The sequence below is a fragment of the Phodopus roborovskii genome, unplaced genomic scaffold (assembly GCF_943737965.1).
Source record: "Phodopus roborovskii unplaced genomic scaffold, PHOROB, whole genome shotgun sequence".
Classification (NCBI taxonomy): Eukaryota; Metazoa; Chordata; class Mammalia; order Rodentia; family Cricetidae; genus Phodopus; species Phodopus roborovskii.
Window position 1 is genome coordinate 9641800 of NW_026126618.1, and position 18476 is coordinate 9660275.

Below are 18476 nucleotides of genomic sequence, written 5' to 3' on the forward strand. Positions count from 1 at the left end.
GCTCCAGACAACTAGAGCTACACAGAGAAACACTGTCTCAAACAGATAGACAGACAGACAGACAGACAGACAGACAGACAGACAGGTCAGCCAGAAGAGGGCATCAGATCTTTTAAACTATAGATGGTTGTGAGCCACCGTGTGGTTGCTGAGAACTGAACCATTAAGTCATCTCTCCAACCCCAGTCCAGATTTATTTTTAATTGAACATGTCAACAAGTCTACCAAATTGTTAGACTGTATGAAGTCGTTTTAATATTGATTTCAAAAGTAAACCACAAGCCGTTGTAGTGAGGATGTATTGAAAACTTCTGATTTCGAGACCAGTGGTGTTTTCTCAGATAATGCATTGATATATTTAATTGTCAAGAGCTGTTCCCTTCTGATACTAAATGTGACCATTGCCGTTACTCATGTATTAGTCAAAGGATATGATGGTTCTGGGCTTTACATCCAAACTATGCACATGTTTGTGCATATGCTTGTTTATTTTTAGCTTTTGCTTTGGCACTTCTCTTGGCAGGAACTCTGTTGCCTCTCCCTGTTGTATGCTTTGTACACTTAAACTCTTGTACTATACCCCCTACCGCAACTTACTTTATTCAGAAGCTCGAGTCTTTCTACTCAGCTGCTAACCTATAATTTGCCTATAGCATTTTAGCCAGTCCTTTTATTTCTAAATATGAGGAAAAATGAATTTTGTAAGAATTTCAGCAATGTTTTTATTTAGATCAGGTTTTTTTTTTTTTTTTTTAATATCTGTATGGATGTTGTTGCTGTTATTTTGAGGCAGAATCTCATTGTAGATTTTGCTGCCTGCAGCTTGCTATGGTCTAACAGGCTGGCCTTGAACTCAAAGAGATTCACCTGTCTCTTCCTTGTAAATGCTGGGATTGCTTGCACCACCACACCTGGCTTAAGCAATCTTTTTTTTTTTTTTTTTTTTTTAATAATGACAAAAAGTAAGGATGTTCTCAATGTGTATCTCTTCCTCCTGCTTCTGCCCTCCTCTGAGCCATCCTTCCCACTAAGGTGTAGATTTGGATCTGACAGCAGTGACTGGCATGTGCTTTTTGTTGTTGTTTTATTTGTTTGATTTTTTTTTTCCTGCTTCTCCTGTGCCTGGCTGGAGTACTAGTAGGCTGTACTAGTGCCAACTAGCCTGTGAGAGTAGAGAAGTCAACATGTAGCAAATCAAACAGGCCTGTGGCCATTGCTCTTAAACCCCCAATGAGTGAATATCGGCAGAGTCAGAAAATACCTTGAGTGTTAACCGAAGATGAGCTGGAGTTGGGTGGTTGCTAAGATTTTAGGGCAATGGACCTGTGGTGTCAGCTTCGTGGAGGAAGGTGACTCAGCCTAAGTCAGGGACTGATTCAGTGGATGGTATTCATCTCACAAGAGACAACCAGCCAGACACTAGGTTAGTGGGGGGTTGGGGACTGGACTGGATTACAGCGGTGAACAAGAACTATCGGGGAATGTGTCATGAGCCCACAGGAAGGTGAATCTGAAGCACCAGCTGACCTCAGAGCCGGTTCTCCTGCGAGGCAGTGTCCTGAGAGCTGGAGCATTGTTCCTCCACACTGACCACGGGATGGTTGCCCTGAGCATCATAGGAGATCTTATTGAAGAGGCAGCCTCACCCCAGGTTTAACCAAATCAGCTGACACCTTTTACCCAGAGCCCCGAGACTTGTGCATATTAGAGTTTGAGAAGGGCTAGCCTAAGCTTCAGCGGGAGATGAGATGAGCGAGGTGGGAAGAAGGAGCTCGTGCAGAGACCATCCTGCTTAGTGTGGTAAGAACCAAAACAGACTGGAGCCCAGAGACTGGGCAGCTTACAGTGAGTGAAATTGAGAACCCGTCTGGAGAAGACTGTGGGGACCAAACATGCATCGTGTCCTTTACAACAGGGAAATAACCTTCCTGGTGGCTGAATGGCTACATTAATTGATCTGTGTGTCTTTTAAGAATTACCTCATGACTTAACATACTTTGCTAACTTTGGCATGGGAAGTTTTGATAAACAGCAAATAGTGTCTTGTAAGAATAACCAATATTACTTTTCTCAGTGATTAAGCAAGCCTAAACTAATGTTTCAAAAATGCATCTTCAGTAAACTTTACATTCATAAGATGATAGATTTTTTTCTGTTCTTTTTTTAAAGGCATGCTTTGAGCTGTTGGTTTGGCTGGCTTTCTATGATATACATAGCAGGATACAAAATGGATGGTGGCATGCTCTTTTCCTTAGAACTCATTGAAATGATTCAGACACTATTAGAATGGCTACCTGTAGGCGGGTTTTTCCTCACTTATATTAATCTACATTTTGCCATGTGGCTTTTTAACCTCTTCCATCTTGCCCCGATTATTTCCTCGCTGAGTCATCTGTCGGCTCTCTTGTACCTAAATTTATCTCCTCTTCCTCTCTCTTTGCCAGGAAGTTCTGCCTAGTCTCTTCCTGTCTATCTAATGACCATTCAGCTCTTTAGTAAACCAATCAGAAGGCATCTTGGCAAAGACACATCTTCATAGTGTATAGTGACATACTACCGTAACAGCTGCCATGTCAGGATAACATGTAACTGTCAATTCTCCCCCAGATCAATTTGTAAATATGAAGCAGTTCTAATTAATCAGACCAGTAACATTTTTGAAGAACCTTCACGAGTGAATTTTAATATGTATATACAAAACTAAAGAGCTAAAACTGCCAGAGGCAGAGGCAGAGGCAGAGGCAGAGGCAGGCAGATCTCTGAGAGTTCAAGAGCAGCCTGATCTACAGAGTGAGTTTCAGGACAGCCAGGGCTGATACAGAAAGAAATCCTGTCTCAAAAACAAACAAACAATAAACCCTTGGTGTGATGCCTATGCCAGGACTCACAACATGGGCTCATGATAATCATAACAGGAGGATCACAAGTTTGAGGCATGATTGTTCCTCAGGAAAAAAAAAAATCTCAAAACAACAAACAGATAAACACCCCCAAGACAAACACTTATAGGATAAAAATGAAAACAAACCAGAATATTAAGTGCATCGTGCACATAAAGAACAGAGGACGAGTATAGAGTGCTCTTAAACCAACACTGGGAAAGATAGAAATAAACCCATTAAAACTTAGCAAAGTCCCTCAGCAATGAAATGTCTCTTTGCAGCAGACAGAGACCATTATAGAAAAACCACAGCCAAACGAAATGCAGAGAATGAGTGACTGGTCGTGTGCTGCCAAGACCTAACTGAGAAATCTACAACACAACTTCCTCCTTAAGGCTGAGGGATCCTAGCACACAAGTGGGCAGAAAGACTGTAAAAGCCAGAGGACCAGGAAATCTGCTGTGAGATTTCCGTTTGCAAAAATGCTAGGGAAGCTACACCAATGAATTCTCACCAACGTAGCTGCCTCAACATGACCTGCACAAGAGTGACACCAATATACATGTTAACATGGAAGGGGGAAATCAAATGGAACCTGAACCCTAGACAAAGACTTATAGGTAACTAAGGAAATGGTCTGAGCTCACCAGTTGGCTGTCCCAACACCAAGTGGTCAGCCCTGAAATCATATATACACAAGTAACTTTACACAGACTAAGCAAATTGTATTTATATATTTAGCTGTGTGTGTGTGTAACAACAATTAAAGACATGAATTTAAAAGTATGAATTTAAAAGCAAGGGGAAAGCAGGTACATGGGAAAAGCTAAAGAGAAGAAACAAACAGAATAGAGAAAACAATGTAATTATATTTTCATTTCAAAAACACATAAAATATTTTTAACACACCGCAAAAGAACAAATTGGCACATGTATAGAATTTATTAATGTACACATTGAATATACTCAACTCACCAGTAACCAAAGAAATACACAGTGATATTAAGGCCATGACATGGATTCCTGCCTATGTTAGGCAGAAATTTATACCTGGAATAATTAAATATCTTTGTAGATGAGAGACTCGAAGAGCGAGCTGATTCCACCACACTGAACAGCATTTGCTAACACTGACAACGGTTCAACTCTAGAGACATCTCATCTGCACACAGGAGACGTCTACAAGAAAACTCAGCCTAGCATGTGTTGTTGGTTAGCAATTACTAGAAGGGAAACACGATGTGCCTTCCTTAGTTACTGGAATACTGTTGGGCAGGTGATGGTATGAATGAGAGCGGCCCCCCAGGCTCATATGTCTGAAAACTTGGTCCCCCGTTGGTAGAACTGTTTGGCAAGAGTGAGGAGGTGTGGCTTTGTTTGTTGTTGGAGGAGGTGTGTCAGCGGGGCCGGGCTTTGAGATTTCCAAAGAGACACTCCATTCGCAGTGTCCCTCTGTCTTTGCTTGTGGATCCTGTTTGTAGACTGAGATGTGGGTTCTCAGCTGCTACTTCAACACCACGCCTGCTGTAATACTTGCTGCCATGGCAGTGATGGACCCTTGTCCCTCGGGAACTGGAAGTCCCCATAACACGCTTCCTTCTGTAAGTCACCTTGGTCAGTGATAGAGTTGTATTCATAGCTGTGGACAGTCTAACTAATACAGACTACTAAAACTATTAGAAATCCCTATGTTACACCATACTATGTGACTGACGGTCTAGTAGGAAAGTCTGTGAGTGACAAAGGACTGAGTTAGATTGACAGACAGGGATTTGTAATAATGTAAGGGGGAAAGGGCGCAGTCAGGGAAGGTACACACTGGTTTCTGTGCTGAGAGAGTGGTGTTTGTTATTCCATATGATTTCCATTGGGTTTTTAAAAGCATAGCTGGAACTTTACAAAAGAAAGCAGCCGTTACCTATTACAGAACAGCAAGGATCTATGTTGCATAGAGGAATATTAATTAGTGCTGGAGTGGAGTACTGTGGCCTGCTTGCATTCTCAAGGGTGAACAGATCAGTTCTCTGAGACATGATAGGAATGAAATTAAACCAGCTGTGGCTTCCCGAGCCCCGCCCCTCCAGCCCTGTCCCCTCACCATTCTTTCTAGTGTATAACTTAGTTTAATATAAAGTATCTTGGTAAAAGTAATATCAGTTTCAAGATGTATATTTTAATTAATTAGTTGTGTGTGTGTGTGTGTGTGTGTGTGTGTGTGTGTGTGTGCAGGTGCCAGCAGAAGACAAAAGAGGGCATCAGACCCTCTGGAGCTGGAGTTACAGGTGGTTTTGAGTCTTGACTTAGATGGTGGGTCCTGAACTCAGATTTTCTGGAAGAACAGCAGGCACCATTGTTTAACTGACTTTTTTGCATTCGTAGGGAATCAAACCTAGAACTTGAGTCATTTTAGGCAAGCATTCCACCACTCTGCATCTATATATACCTTTTTAAAACAGTGAAAGATAACTATACACTTTTGCCATACACATTATATACACATGTATATGTATATGTATATATACACTATGTGTATGTATATATCTATATATATTATGTGTATATATATGATATATATGAAATTTATGTTTCCTATTCTTGTGAAATTCTTTGTAAAAGAGAGATGAAGTGTGATTTCTTACTCTGAATGCCCTTTGAAGTTTAATAGTAGCAAAAAGTAGTGGTCATCTATTGTTCCTTTGAACTGGCAAGGAAGCTTTATTGCTGTCACACTTGCCCGGAATATTGAGAAAGCAAACATCTGCAGCCCTTGTAGCTTGCTGTCAATTCGGAAGGGAGAGCTTGGAGTCTGTTTCCATCACTGCCTCTGTCCCCATCCCCAGATGTGGTAGTCAGGGCTCAAGTCATTAATTAAGGGCTGTTTGCTGTGGCACAGCTTTCCAAGTCCGGGTGGGCCATTCGAAAATAGATCTTCCATTGAGGAACTGGTAATAGAGTCTGTGTTTTCTCAATCATGAAGTGATAAGTGAAAGTATGAGGTTATTTTTTTTTTCTTATGAGGGTTTCAGCTGACAAACTTCACATTTTTTTTTCATTAATTTATTTTTACTTCCCAACCCCAGTTCTACCCTCCTTTCTTCCCACTCCCCCCCTACCTCCCACCACCACCTCCCATCTGCTCCTGGGAAATGGTGAGGCCTCCCCTAGGAAGTCTACTAAGTCTGTCCCATCATCTCACTGAGGCGGGACCAAGGCCCCTCTCCCCCCCCACATCCCCGTGTCTAGGCTGAACAAGGTAACTCTCATATAGAACAGACTCCACTAAGTCAGTGTGTGCATTAGCGTTAGATCTTGGACTCACTGCCAGTGGCCTCATAGATTGTTCCAGCTGCACCATTGTCACCTATATTAAGGGAGTTTTGTTCGATCTTATGTCAGACCTGAGTCAGGGATCTCTCACTAGCTTGGATCAGCTGATTCTGTGCATTTCTCCGGAATGTGGAGCTTGACTCCTTTGTTCATATTATCACTCATTCCTCACTTCGATTGTACTCCAGAAGTTCGTCCCAAGAGTTCATCCCAATGGTTAGTTGTGGATTTCGACATCTGCTTCCATCTGTTTCTGGAAGAGAGTTCTAGCTTTTCTGGTGTTATGGATTATAGGCTGGGTATCTTTTGCTTTATGTCTGCCATCCAGGTGGGGTCATGTAAATCTGTCAAGTCATTTGAAGTAGGGACTAGGACTTCTCTCCTGTCTCTAGGTTAAGGCAGTTATCCCTCCATGGGGGATGTGTTTGCAAGGTCCTTTTGTGCACCAGGATACATCTTGGTCCCACTGTCTGAGGTCCCTTAGACTGCTCAGTCCTTCTGGCTGAGACCCATATTCAGGGGGGCCTGAATCCGTCCTATGCTGGAGTCCCAGCTATCAGTCTGGGGGGCCCGTTAGCTCCTCCTTGTTCAGGTAAGCTGTCTCTATGTGTTTCCGCAACCTGGTCTTGTCCTCTCTGTCTGCATCTGGATTCAGTGTTTAGGTATGGGTGTTTGCTTCTGTTTCCAACAGGTATTAGATGAGGGCTCCATGGATAAGTTAGTTGTTGATCTCATTATCTGGGAAGGGCATTTATGGTAGCCTTTCCACTGTTGCTCAAATTGTTAGATGGGGTCAGTCTTGTCGGTCTCTAGACTTTTCTTTAGGTTCAGTTTTCTCTTCAAACCAATAATGGCTCCCTCTTTTATGTTCTCTCTCTCTATCTCTTTATATAAATCTCATTTGTATTAGTATTCTACACATTCATATCTTCAAAATAGATCAATTTCCATAGAAATAAAAATAATGATTAGAAACTATGGCAGTACTGGATGTGTGTCCTCAACTGTTTCCAAAGAACCAAAATCATTCAGATAATCCTAGCTGACATCTTCATAAGGGATGTGTTTTTCAAATCCTCCATAAAACTTTATACCAAAAGCTTTTGTGTTCTTCTGGTTTTGTATATGTGTTTATTTAGCTGGCTGACTGGTTGGTAGGTTTTGTTGCTGTATTTTTTTACTTGTTTTGTTGTCTCAACAAAGGTAACTTAAGGAAAGAGGAGTCTGTTTTGGCTTTGAGGCTGAGAGTGCAGTCCATCGTGGTAGGGCGGTCATAATGTGAAGATGCTCGTCACCTCGCAGGGAATACTGAGAAAGCATCTGTGTGCAGCGGCTCTAGTTTAGGCTTGATTCAGAAGAGAGAGCGCCCAAGTTGTAAGCACTGAATACTTGGGATCAACTCGCTTCCTCCTTTTTATTCAATCCAGGACCCCAGCCCATGGAATGCTGCCACCCAGCTTCTCCGTCTATTGGCCGAATCTAGATAATTCCTGACAGACTTGCCCAGAGGCTAATGTCAAGGTGATTCTAAACCCTATGAAGTTAACATTGAAGATTATCCATCATGGTTGAGTGTGGTTGTCTTAGCCTTGTCGAATTTTTATGCTAGAAATAACTGAAGCCCATCAGACTTGATCAGATGGGTCGTTTTTTGCAAGATTATGTAGTACACTGTATAGATAATAAAACATAAATCATGTGATTTCCTGTTCAAAGTACGCAGGCTAGGGTTCTGAGAATGTTAAAGACTGAGTATGGATTCTCCGTGTTCACCCTGTGACCAGTTGAGCAGGGGAGGCCACTGCTCTTCCTCTGGCTTCCCGTCCACTTTGGTCAGCCTGGCTTTGATCTTAGGAAAAGAGTCACATGTTGAGTGGGAGTCATCCTTTAAAGGACAGTCATCCTGCCTTTGTCAGGGTTCTCAGAGGAGCTCGGTGACAGGCTTGGTGCTGATGGGAAACTCTGCACAGATGCCTCCCACCGAGACCACCACTTCTGCCCTTCCCCTCCCATCTGATGATGCATAGGCCCCCACCCCCAAGAGACTCTAGCCACCACACTTCCTGCCTTTTCATTGCTGGTCCCCTGTGTCTGTGTGTCTATTTGGGCAGCTTAGATTGCTGGGTTCCTTTACATCCCTGCTCTTGACTCTTTGTCCTTCTTTTGTGCTTACCCACAAAAAAAAAAAAAAAAAAAAAAAAAAAAAAAAAAAAAGAAAAGAAAAGAAAAAAGAAAGAAACACACACACACAACTCCAGCTGGGTTCATTGTTTCCCTGTCTACTCTTCCAACACCAAAGTGTCTGAATTTGCCTGACCAGGTTGGCTGGTCTCACTTAAAATCACTTCCTAAAAGCCCGGGGGGGGGGGGGAAGGAGGGTGTCTGCTAATGCCACCTTGCCTATTAATGAATTGGTACACCTGTACCAGCCTGTGTTATCTACGCTTTCCTTATGCTTAATAGTTCCCATCAAGGCAAGAGAGATGACTGCAGAGTTAAAGTGCGTGCTGCGTAAGCAAGGAGACCAGAGTTTGGATCCCCAGAACCCACATAAATGCCAGCTGGGTGTGATGGCCCCTCCCGTGTAATTCCAGCACTTAGAACACATAGGCAGGCGATCCCAGAACAAGCTGGCTAGTCAGAATTGCTGTAACGGCAAACCCTGTGTTCAAATGAGATTTGCCACCTCCGTGTGTAAGATAAAGACTCCTGATGCTCACTTCAGGACAATTAAAATTAATATATATATTGGGGCTGGAGAGATGACTCAACAGTTAGACATGCTTATTGCTCATGCAGAGGACCCAGGTTCACAGTCATCTATAATTCCAGTTCTGAGGGACCTGAAGTCTTCTGGCCTCTGTAGGCTTCTGCCCACAAAGCCCACATAAATCCACACAGATGCCCATGCACATACATACAATGTAAATTAAATGTTTTAAATTTGTATCAGCTATTGTAAGTGATAATGCCTTTAAAGAATTGGTGGACATATGTCTACAGAATGTGACTTTCAGGGTTGTCCACATCGAGTAGCAGCTTTGTTCTTTTCCTCTATTTTTTTATATTTATTTATTTATTTATTTATTTATTTATTTATTTATTTATTTTTTGTTAAGTGAAAATGGGTCCTTTTAACCACAGTCAGGGATCTTGATCTTGGAGCTCCTCCAGTTCAGTCTGGACGTTGCCTAGGCCGCATTGTTTGCCAAGTTGTTTTTTAGAGACGGTAGGTTTCTTCTCCAAAGGAGAACTTCTTAGACTGGAGACTGCCCTGGCGCCTTCTTCCATAAAGTGGAGAATTGGAGACATTGCCAAGGAAGTGCCAAGTGTGGCATGCTCCTTGTGCTGCAGGAAGATGGCGTTTGCTGTCCCCACTGTTCACATGTCAGCACTAGAGGGGACGAGTGGAGCGTGATGGCTTCCTTGTGAACCTTCCACAGCCGTGTCCTTTCTTCAGTCGTAAGGTCTTCTGTTTTCTGCTCCCTCAGCTCTAGCCATGTTTGTCACAGGCAGATATTCGGTGTGATGTAGAGCCCTCTATGCATTTACACCAAACATTACCAGGAATGTTTGGGAAGATGAGGTACCATAGATTCATTTGGTGACCTTTGTCAGCACAGCATCTTACATATGGCTTCTTTTCAATTTGATGGTAACATAATTTATTGTTAATTTATGATGTGCGCATCTCATCCTTCTCCTCTACTCAGGAAGCAAAGGCAGGATTGGTTGGTAGGGACGAATCAGCTGATATGTAGGCTCTGGTTCCTTTGATGGAAATACAGATATCAGTTGACTGATGTTTGGCATGGGGATTGATAGGTTTTTTTCTTCCTTCTCTTGTCATGCCCATACATTCTGTGATAGTAATCTGTTTGTTTTCTTTCTCCAAACAAGACTCTATTGGAGTTCCTTTATTGCTTTGACTTTCTATGTTCCTAAGTCATTTACCCCTCTCTTTTCCTACTAATGGTATGGCCCAACTCCATTGATTGAATTGCTGTAGTAATTAAGTTGAGACCTTAGAGTACACAGAGCTCTTGGCCTCACCTTAGCTGATGATAATAGTGGATTTCTGGTTTATTTTTATTATTTTTGACAAACAGTGAATTGTTGTATTTTATGAGATGGAAATCTGAAAGTTTCACTTTCCTGAAAAATAGTAGAGTATCGTGGGAAGCCTTGTCCTAAAGTTTGGCATGTGGAGAGCTTTAGCATCTTTTAGGCTTAACCTTGGTTCTTTCCGACATGTATGTCCTTGGGCAGGCTGTTTAGCTGCTCAGCATCTGTTTCCTTGCTTTGAAAACTGAGAGTAAACTTTGGAAGTCAGAAAGGACTCAGCCTTGCTGGGACACCAGAGAAGGCCATCGAAGCTATCTGAGTCTACCTGTGGGGTCCTTGAGAGGGTGAGCTCAGCTGGTGTGCGGAAAAACTTGCAGCAAGCTCCACGTATCACCTTATCAACAGAAATACCCAGAGAGACCTCAGCCAAGAACCCCTGACCCCTGGATTTAAGATGGGGGGACACCCAAAAACTCTGAGGCATGTATTATACTTGTGTTCTAATGAGGGAATTTATATACTATAAAATTGACTCTTTTGACACGTGCCTTTCACTATTATCTAATAAATTCACTAAGTTATGCTACTATGACTGATTTTTAAATTATCTATTTTGAGGTGTGTGGGCATTTTGTAAGAATGTGCACCACACCCATACAGCTTCCACAGGCACAGGAGTTACAAATGGTTGTGAGCCACCTTGTGGGTGCTAGGAATTGAACCCCAGGTCCTCTAGTAGTCAGTGGTCATAACTGCTTCCCGTCTCTTGAGCCCTGCTATGACTAATTTTGGAACTTTAAGAACATTTTTATCACTACCGTGTGTGTTGCCAGTGTCTCTTTATTTTCCTTTGCATTTAGCCCCGGCAACCACTGATTTTAGTATATTATCATACTCTCCCATTTTGACTGTCTTATATAAAGAGTATTATGTAATAGGTAGCCTTCAGTGTCTAGTTTCTTTAATGTATCTCAATGCTTAGAAGGTTCATCTGTGTTATGAAACTATTCAGCAGCCGATCCTTATGAACAAATAATCATAGTATTTCTTTATTATCACAGCACTGGACATTTGGATTGTTCCTAACACAAGCTTGTATGGATATGTTTTTACTATAAACTTGGGTTTATATCTAAGAATGGGATTGCTAAGTCATATGGTAATTCTGTGTTTCAATTGAATGTTTCCCAATGTCTACATTTTTACAGTCCCACCAGCAGTGTCTGAGGGTTCCAGGTTCTCAGCACCGACCCCCCCAACACACACTTATTATTGTGTATCATTTATTTCAGCCATCTTAGTGCATGTGAAGTAAATGTCCTTGTAGTTTGATTTGCTGTTGCTGATGGAGTTCAACGTATGCTTGTGAGCTTATTGGCTATTTACGTATCATTAGATAAATGTATATTCAAACATTCTGTCCATTTTAATTAGATTATATATCTTTAATAGTTGAATTGCAAGTCTTTGTGTCTATGTACAAGTTATTTATCAAGTATTTGATCCAAAGATGTTTTCTTCCATTTGTTTTTTGCTATCTTGATGGTATCTTAGACATACAAATGATAAAGTCCAATGTAGTTATTATTTTGTCATCTTGACTTTGATATTGTACATAAAGAAATTTTGTCTAGTTCAGGAATATCTAAGCCAGGCCACATGCATCCCATGATAGCCATGAATGTGGCCAAAAACAATTGCCATGTAGCAGAGTCAACTATAAAACTTGTAGAAGGAAACAGAGCTAAATTTTCCTGACCTTGACCAGTTTTATAGTTTTAGCTCTTCTATTTAAGTCTCTGACCTTTGTTGAGTTAATATTGTATATGGCGTGGAGTAAAGCTACAAATTTATTCCTTTAAGTGTACCTAGTTTCCCCAGCATCTTTTGTTTTCCAAAATAAGTTTTCTTGGCAGTGGTCTGAAATCAGTTGACCATATGTTAATATATGGGTTTATTTTTGACCTGTCAAATCTGTCGTGTTGGTCTGTGAATCTTTTGAAGGTGCTAGGGATCAAAACACAGGGCCAGCCACATACCAGACATGAACCTTACCATTGTGCTACATCCTAGCTCAACACCGCATCAGGGACTGTAATTTGCTGGTAACATTTTCTGTTTGCAATATGTTGTCTGGCTCTTTTCTCCTGCTATTTTAGCTCTGTGGGTTCTTTACACTTCTGTGTGAATTTTAAGGTCACCTTAAACTTTCTGTAAAGGAAAGTAGTTGGAGCCAGGTTGTGGTGGTGCATACCTTTAATCCCAGCACTCAGGAGACAGGCAGGTGGATCTCTTTGAATTTGAGACTAGCCTGGTCTACAGAGCGAGTTCCAGGACAGCTAAGGCTGTTACACAGAGAAAGCAAAGACAAAAAGGGCTGGCAGTTTGGTAAGGATTGCCCTGAGTGCCTTCACCAGTGTTGGGGGGACAGCTATTTTTCATGTCAGAATCTCAGTATGTAGCTAGTCCAGGCTGTAGTGAAACTTGTGGCCCTCCAGTCTCAGTCTTCCAGGTGCTGGGATTACAGGCATTCGCCACCACACCTGGCCAGTGTTAGCATCTTAACGGTGTTCATTTTCAGATCTGTGAGCATAGGATATGAAGTGTCTTTCCATTCAGTTGGAGTTTTAATTCCATTTAGTGGTGGCTTACAGTTTGTTTAATCAGTCCCTAAATATTTTACTTTTTTATGCTATTCTAAATGCAATTAGTTTCTTAAGTTTGTTTTCTAGTAGTTTGCCGTTATTTAATTGGGGGGATTTTGATTGTAGTGAGTTATATGTAACAAAGAAGTAACTTTTTTTTTTTTAATCACTTTTTGGTTTACTGGGGATGCATTCACAAAACTCACTACGTTCTGTCTCCACTGTTCATACTGTTCATTTCCACAACTTTTTGGCATCCCAAACAGAAAGTTTTGGGTTTTTTTTTTTTTTTTCCCATTAAGTAATAAATATCATTACCCTTTCTCCCAGACACTAGTAACTTTCATCCCTGACTCTGTTTGAAATACTGCGTTCAGTTCATGGGTCATTGCTTGTCTAGTTACTTCAGTTAGCGTAATGTTTTTAAGGTTCCCCCCCCCCCCGTGGTAGAATTATCAGAATTTCATTTCACAGCGAATACAGTTTCACTAGCAGTTTGTACCACATTTTGTCTGCACACTTTTCTTTTTTTTTTTTTTTTTTTTAATGTCATTGGTGTTTTGCCATGGGTATTGGGTCCTCTGGAACTGGAGTCACAGACATTGTGAGCTGCCATGACAGTGCTGGGAACTGAACCCAGGTCCTCTGGAATAGCGGTTAGTGCTCTTAACCACTGAGCCATCTCTCCAGCCCCATGGGTCAGGTCCCTTTTAAGCTGTTGTGAGGATGGCCGCCATGGATGTTGGGGTTCTGGACTCCTGTGCCTCTGCTCTCAGTCCCTTTGGATGTGTACTGCGGAGTGGGGTTGCTGGATCACATGGCAATTTTATGGTTAATGTTTTGAGGAATTACCAAGCCTCCCTCCCATGGCGGCTTCAGCGGTTCATGCTTTCCCAGTGAAGGGTGACAACTTACATTTTCTGCATCTTCACCAGCAACTGTTATTTTCCTTTGGGGGGGTGGAATTAATAGTCATCTTAATAGAGGAAGAAGTTCATTTTAGACTGAAAAATAAACTTCATTTGGCAATCTTTTTCTTTGTTTTCAAGGAGACAGGGTTTCTCTGTGTAGCTTTAGAGCCTGCCCTGAAACTTACTCTGTAGACCAGGCTGGCCTCAAACTCACAGAGATCTGCTTGCCTCTGCCTCCCGAGTGCTGGGGTTAAAGGCCAGCGCCACCAACACACAGCTTCCGCAACCTTTTTAAATGGAAAAGCCCCTAATGAGACAGGCATATTGGAAGTGCTTCACAGAAGATGAATGAACATTGTAAATTTTTTTCTACTTATTGTTAGCTTTGTTTCTCCATTGTAATTGTAATTTATAATTCTGTTATGTAAAGAAGAAGATAAATGATTCACTGTAATCTGGAACTGTTAGATATATATTTATATATGCATATGTGTGTATGTGTTATTTAAGTTTGGAAACTCTAATTGCCCCTGCCTTTTCCGTGGCATTTAAAGACGACGGATTCCACTAGCCGAGCTGCGCCTGAGAAGGGTGAAGACATTTCTGGGTATTTCTTGAACCCTTCCTTAATACCAGACTGCGCATCAACAACTGTGAAGAAGAAAGCAGAAGACTTAAATGACCTTCCCTTTGACAGCCAAAGAAGTGTACCTCTTGCTGTGACTGATGCCCTAGAACACATCATGGAACAGCTCAATGTTTTAACACAGGTAGGTTGACCTTCTGCCTTAGGGTAAGATGTGTAGAGCAGGCCTGGGCATAGCAGGATGTGAGGCTAGGGAAGAGGGGTGGTTCTTACTGGCAAGGCAGACTCAAATTGTCATTAGCAAGACACTTAGGGCTATAGTATTCTGAGCAAATTTGTACAAAGTATCTCAGAAGTGCTCTCTGTCTCTCTCTCTCTCTCTCTCTCTCTCTCTCTCTCTCTCTCTCTCTCTCTCTCTCTCTCATGTGTGTGTGTGTACAAAGCATCCTGGGCTCTCTTTGGCATCCTGTGTCACCTGTGCAAATAGCAGTGGTACTTTGTGCTATAAATGGTATTTGGTTTTAAGCAATAATGTTTCATCCTTTGAATTTGTGATGTAGTATATGTATATTAGTCATTTATTAAGAAATATCAAATAGCATAAGAAAAATTTATTGTAAGCCAACACTCCTTTGTAGTACAAAATATTGCCAAAGTTTATAGTGTTTCACTGAAAATCCTCTGCCTGCTGAGTGTGTGATGTCTCTCTCCAGAGTTTCTTCCCAGGGAGATGGCTTGTCTGTCCATTTTAGAATCATAGCCAGTCTTGAGGCCTTTACCAATAAGAAGTACCATTCCTTAAATGTTGTTCTGAAAATCTCCCAGCTCTTGAGAGATACATACCTAATGTAAGGGAAGTCTTGTGTTGAAAAGGATGCAATCATAGTTTCTCTGCCCTGTCCGCTGATTGTGTCCTTTGGAGACATCTGTTGTCCTCCTCACTGTGTACACTTAATCTTTGCTGTGTACAGTATTGGTCAGTGCACACATTGCCATGAGTCATTCAGAGCAAGGAGTAAATGTATGAGAGAGAGCAACGTCAGTTTCTTGCCCCGAATAAATATTTCAATCCCAAATACCTCCTGTATAGAATTACCTCTGTTGTCAACACTGACTCTGCATCTACCACTGGACTCTTAGAAATATTGTAGGAACTCTTATTTATATAATATATCAATTAAGAAAAAATGTTAATGATAGATTATCACTTCCATTTCCCCATTTGATTCGTCCCTGAACCATCACTGAAGGGGATACACCTGGCATTACCAATGTGTCCTCTAGTGACAAAATACATCACCAGTGGCTCTGGTCAGACTAAGGGTTAGGAACCTAGTGCTAGTCACAGGATCTGCAGAGGAAGCTAGCAGGCTGAGCTGTATCCTAACAGTGTAGTCCCGAAGTATAGATTATTGTAAATGGCATGTACAAATGGCCTGAACCTGCTGATTGTTGACTGCCAAGAAAAGAAAGGCAGACAGAGGTGTGAAGTTGTGGGTTAAAAGTAACATGCCAAGACCTGAAACTGGCAACGTGAAGTTGTGGTTCCAAGGAGATATAAGAAAGTGGTTATAAAGGTCAGCTGGTATAGACAGGGAAAGGTAAAATTGTGACAACTGGTTTCTTAAGGGAACTGCTAAGTAACACATACGTTTTGTGTGGCTTCCTGGTCTGTATTAGTTTATAATGAAAAGGGGGTTGTTGAGTTGTTTGATTTTACTTGTTTGTTTTGTTTTGTTTTTGTTTTTCCAAGACAGGCTTCCTATGTGTATCCCTGTCTGTCCTGGAACTCACTCTAGACCAGGGCTGGGACTAAAGATATTCGTCACTACCACCCCCCCACCCCCCCCCACCCCCGGCTGTTGATTTTGGGCTTTGAGTTTTGGGTTTTTGTTTTTTTTAAGAGAAGTTATAAGCAAGTGGACAATATCACAATTATTTCCCCCAAATTTAACATCAACCTATGACTGTATTGTCATGAGGATGTGAACTTAGGCTGAAGGAGTTAGGAGAGCTAGGCTCTGCCAAGTCCTTGGTGCCCAGCAGCTTAGACACTTGCTCTTTAGTTCTCCAACCATGCCGCCAGTGCCCTTACCTGGACGAGGGAGCCGCTGGCCATCGTGGTGTTTTTATAGTAATGTCACTTCCATCAGTCTGCAGTGCTGTAGGGATGTTTCACTGCAGAATGGACTGTGACAAGATGGCCAGTGGTGACATGTCAGCAGTAGGGAATCTGTAGCTCACCTGTGTCGTTTAGAACGCTGGCTATGGCCTGGAAGACAGGATCTCAGATGGAAGGGCGTTTCCCAAATTCATGGCCATCCATGCACACCAATTGTTTTGTTTGGGTTGGGTTTTTGTTTTTGTTTCAACTTCTTTAGTACTTGATAATGTTTTGCTCTGTGCCTGGGCTCAACAGCACAGTAAGACTGGGGCCCATGTTTTAGCCAATTTGGGGGCAGGTGATGGATACCCAAGTCCAGCAAGATGTGCCGTGGAGCTGCAGGCATCGCTCTAAAGCACTGACGGGGTCACCCTTCTCTTTCCCCCCCAGACCGTTTCAATTCTGGAGCAGCGGCTGACTTTGACCGAAGATAAGCTGAAAGGCTGCCTTGAGAATCAGCAAAAGCTTTTCAGTGTCATCCAGCAGAGAACTTGACCAAGAGAGTGTGTGAGCACAGGCCAATAAACGAAGAAGTGTTCACACGGTCGGGCAGGTAGCAGAGGCGGTCCACCCCCCCACCATGCACTCATTACCACAGCTTCTTCAGAGGGCGAGTAACAGAGCAAGAGGTCAAAGTCATTTTTCTAAGAGCTAACTTAAACACATGAATCAATGTCAAGGATCAATTTAAGCGCCTCCCAGTTATAATTGCACTAATAAAGTTATAAATGCATTTAAATCCCCCAGCCCCATAATATTTGAAATGTCAGGTTTTATATAAAGTGCAAAGCCCCACCAGGAAAGCAACCAGACCTCTAGATTTCATTGTTAAATCATTTCAGATTGACCATGTCCAGGCAATTTCTGAAGATAATGAATGTAATTCTTAGGTGAACACACCCTCCATGTGAAATAATTCACTTCCTTTCAAACAGCATCTTACATGGAGGGAATGTGTTATTGAGCCACCCCGTATTTCTTTCAGGCCAGAAAAACTGCTTTGAGAAGGTACTCACAGAGACTATCCACAGCAAGAGGGAGCTTAGTTAGGAGCTGGGCACACATAACAGAGCAGGAGTTTTCCTCATTTTCCGGGAGAAGCACAGGAGGCTTGAGTTACAGACGAACACACTGAGTGGTCTAGGTCATACTGAACTTTGTGATTAAAGTTCACAGAGATTATGTTTGTGTGATTCCAGTGTGTTAAAAAGCCAAAATGATAAAAAAATATATACTCACGTATATATATGAATCATGTATATTATTACTTAGGGCAGTGCTGGTGGCTGACTAAGTCTATTTTTATTTTTTTTAAAGAATGCATCTTCTATTTTTATTTTAATGAATTATGACTTGACATGAAAGTGAGTTCTAAAAGACCTTGGTTACAAATTAAGAATATTTCTTTATGTTAAAATGAAAATCAGAGTAGAAAAAAGGCAAATTCGAGGCAGCTAGCCAGACACGCGTGTGTAACAGGGGCAGATGCTGTTTGTGGACTGAAAAGGAACAGAAAATGAAGTCCTGGCAGTGTGAGAACTGAGAAGCCTTTCTCCACGTAGTTTCCATCCTATACCTAGGAGCTGGTTTTATCTTCTACGTCACTGTATGTTGTAAATGCTTTTTCTGTCCTGTGTGATTGTCTAGACATTTTTTTTACGAGCTCACAAAACTAAGTGGCCTTGTATTTTTATACGTTCATTGAGAAGACTACATAAAAAATGAACTGTAATACTAACTTTTGTTTACTCTTTTTTGTGCTTCAGACAATAAAGACGCTTCTCTCTTAAAAAAAAAAAAAATTCTTTGAAACCAAAAATGTTTAAAACCTAGAAATGCTATCGTTGCACTCAGCTAGACTGCAGTACGTACGTGTGGCAAACTCGGAGAGCTCCC

The 18476-nt window shown here is 41.7% G+C and overlaps 1 protein-coding gene across 1 annotated transcript in view; it reads left to right on the forward strand.

Annotated features, from left to right (window-relative positions):
* Positions 1–17889, forward strand: part of Poc1b (POC1 centriolar protein B) — a 90507-nt gene extending 72618 nt beyond the window's left edge. The window contains exons 11-12 of the mRNA XM_051206371.1: positions 14385–14600; positions 16971–17889. Coding sequence (XP_051062328.1) covers positions 14385–14600; positions 16971–17075 — 321 coding nt within the window. The 3' untranslated portion in view covers positions 17076–17889. The remainder of the gene's footprint in view (positions 1–14384; positions 14601–16970) is intronic.
* The last annotated feature ends 587 nt before the right edge of the window (positions 17890–18476 follow it).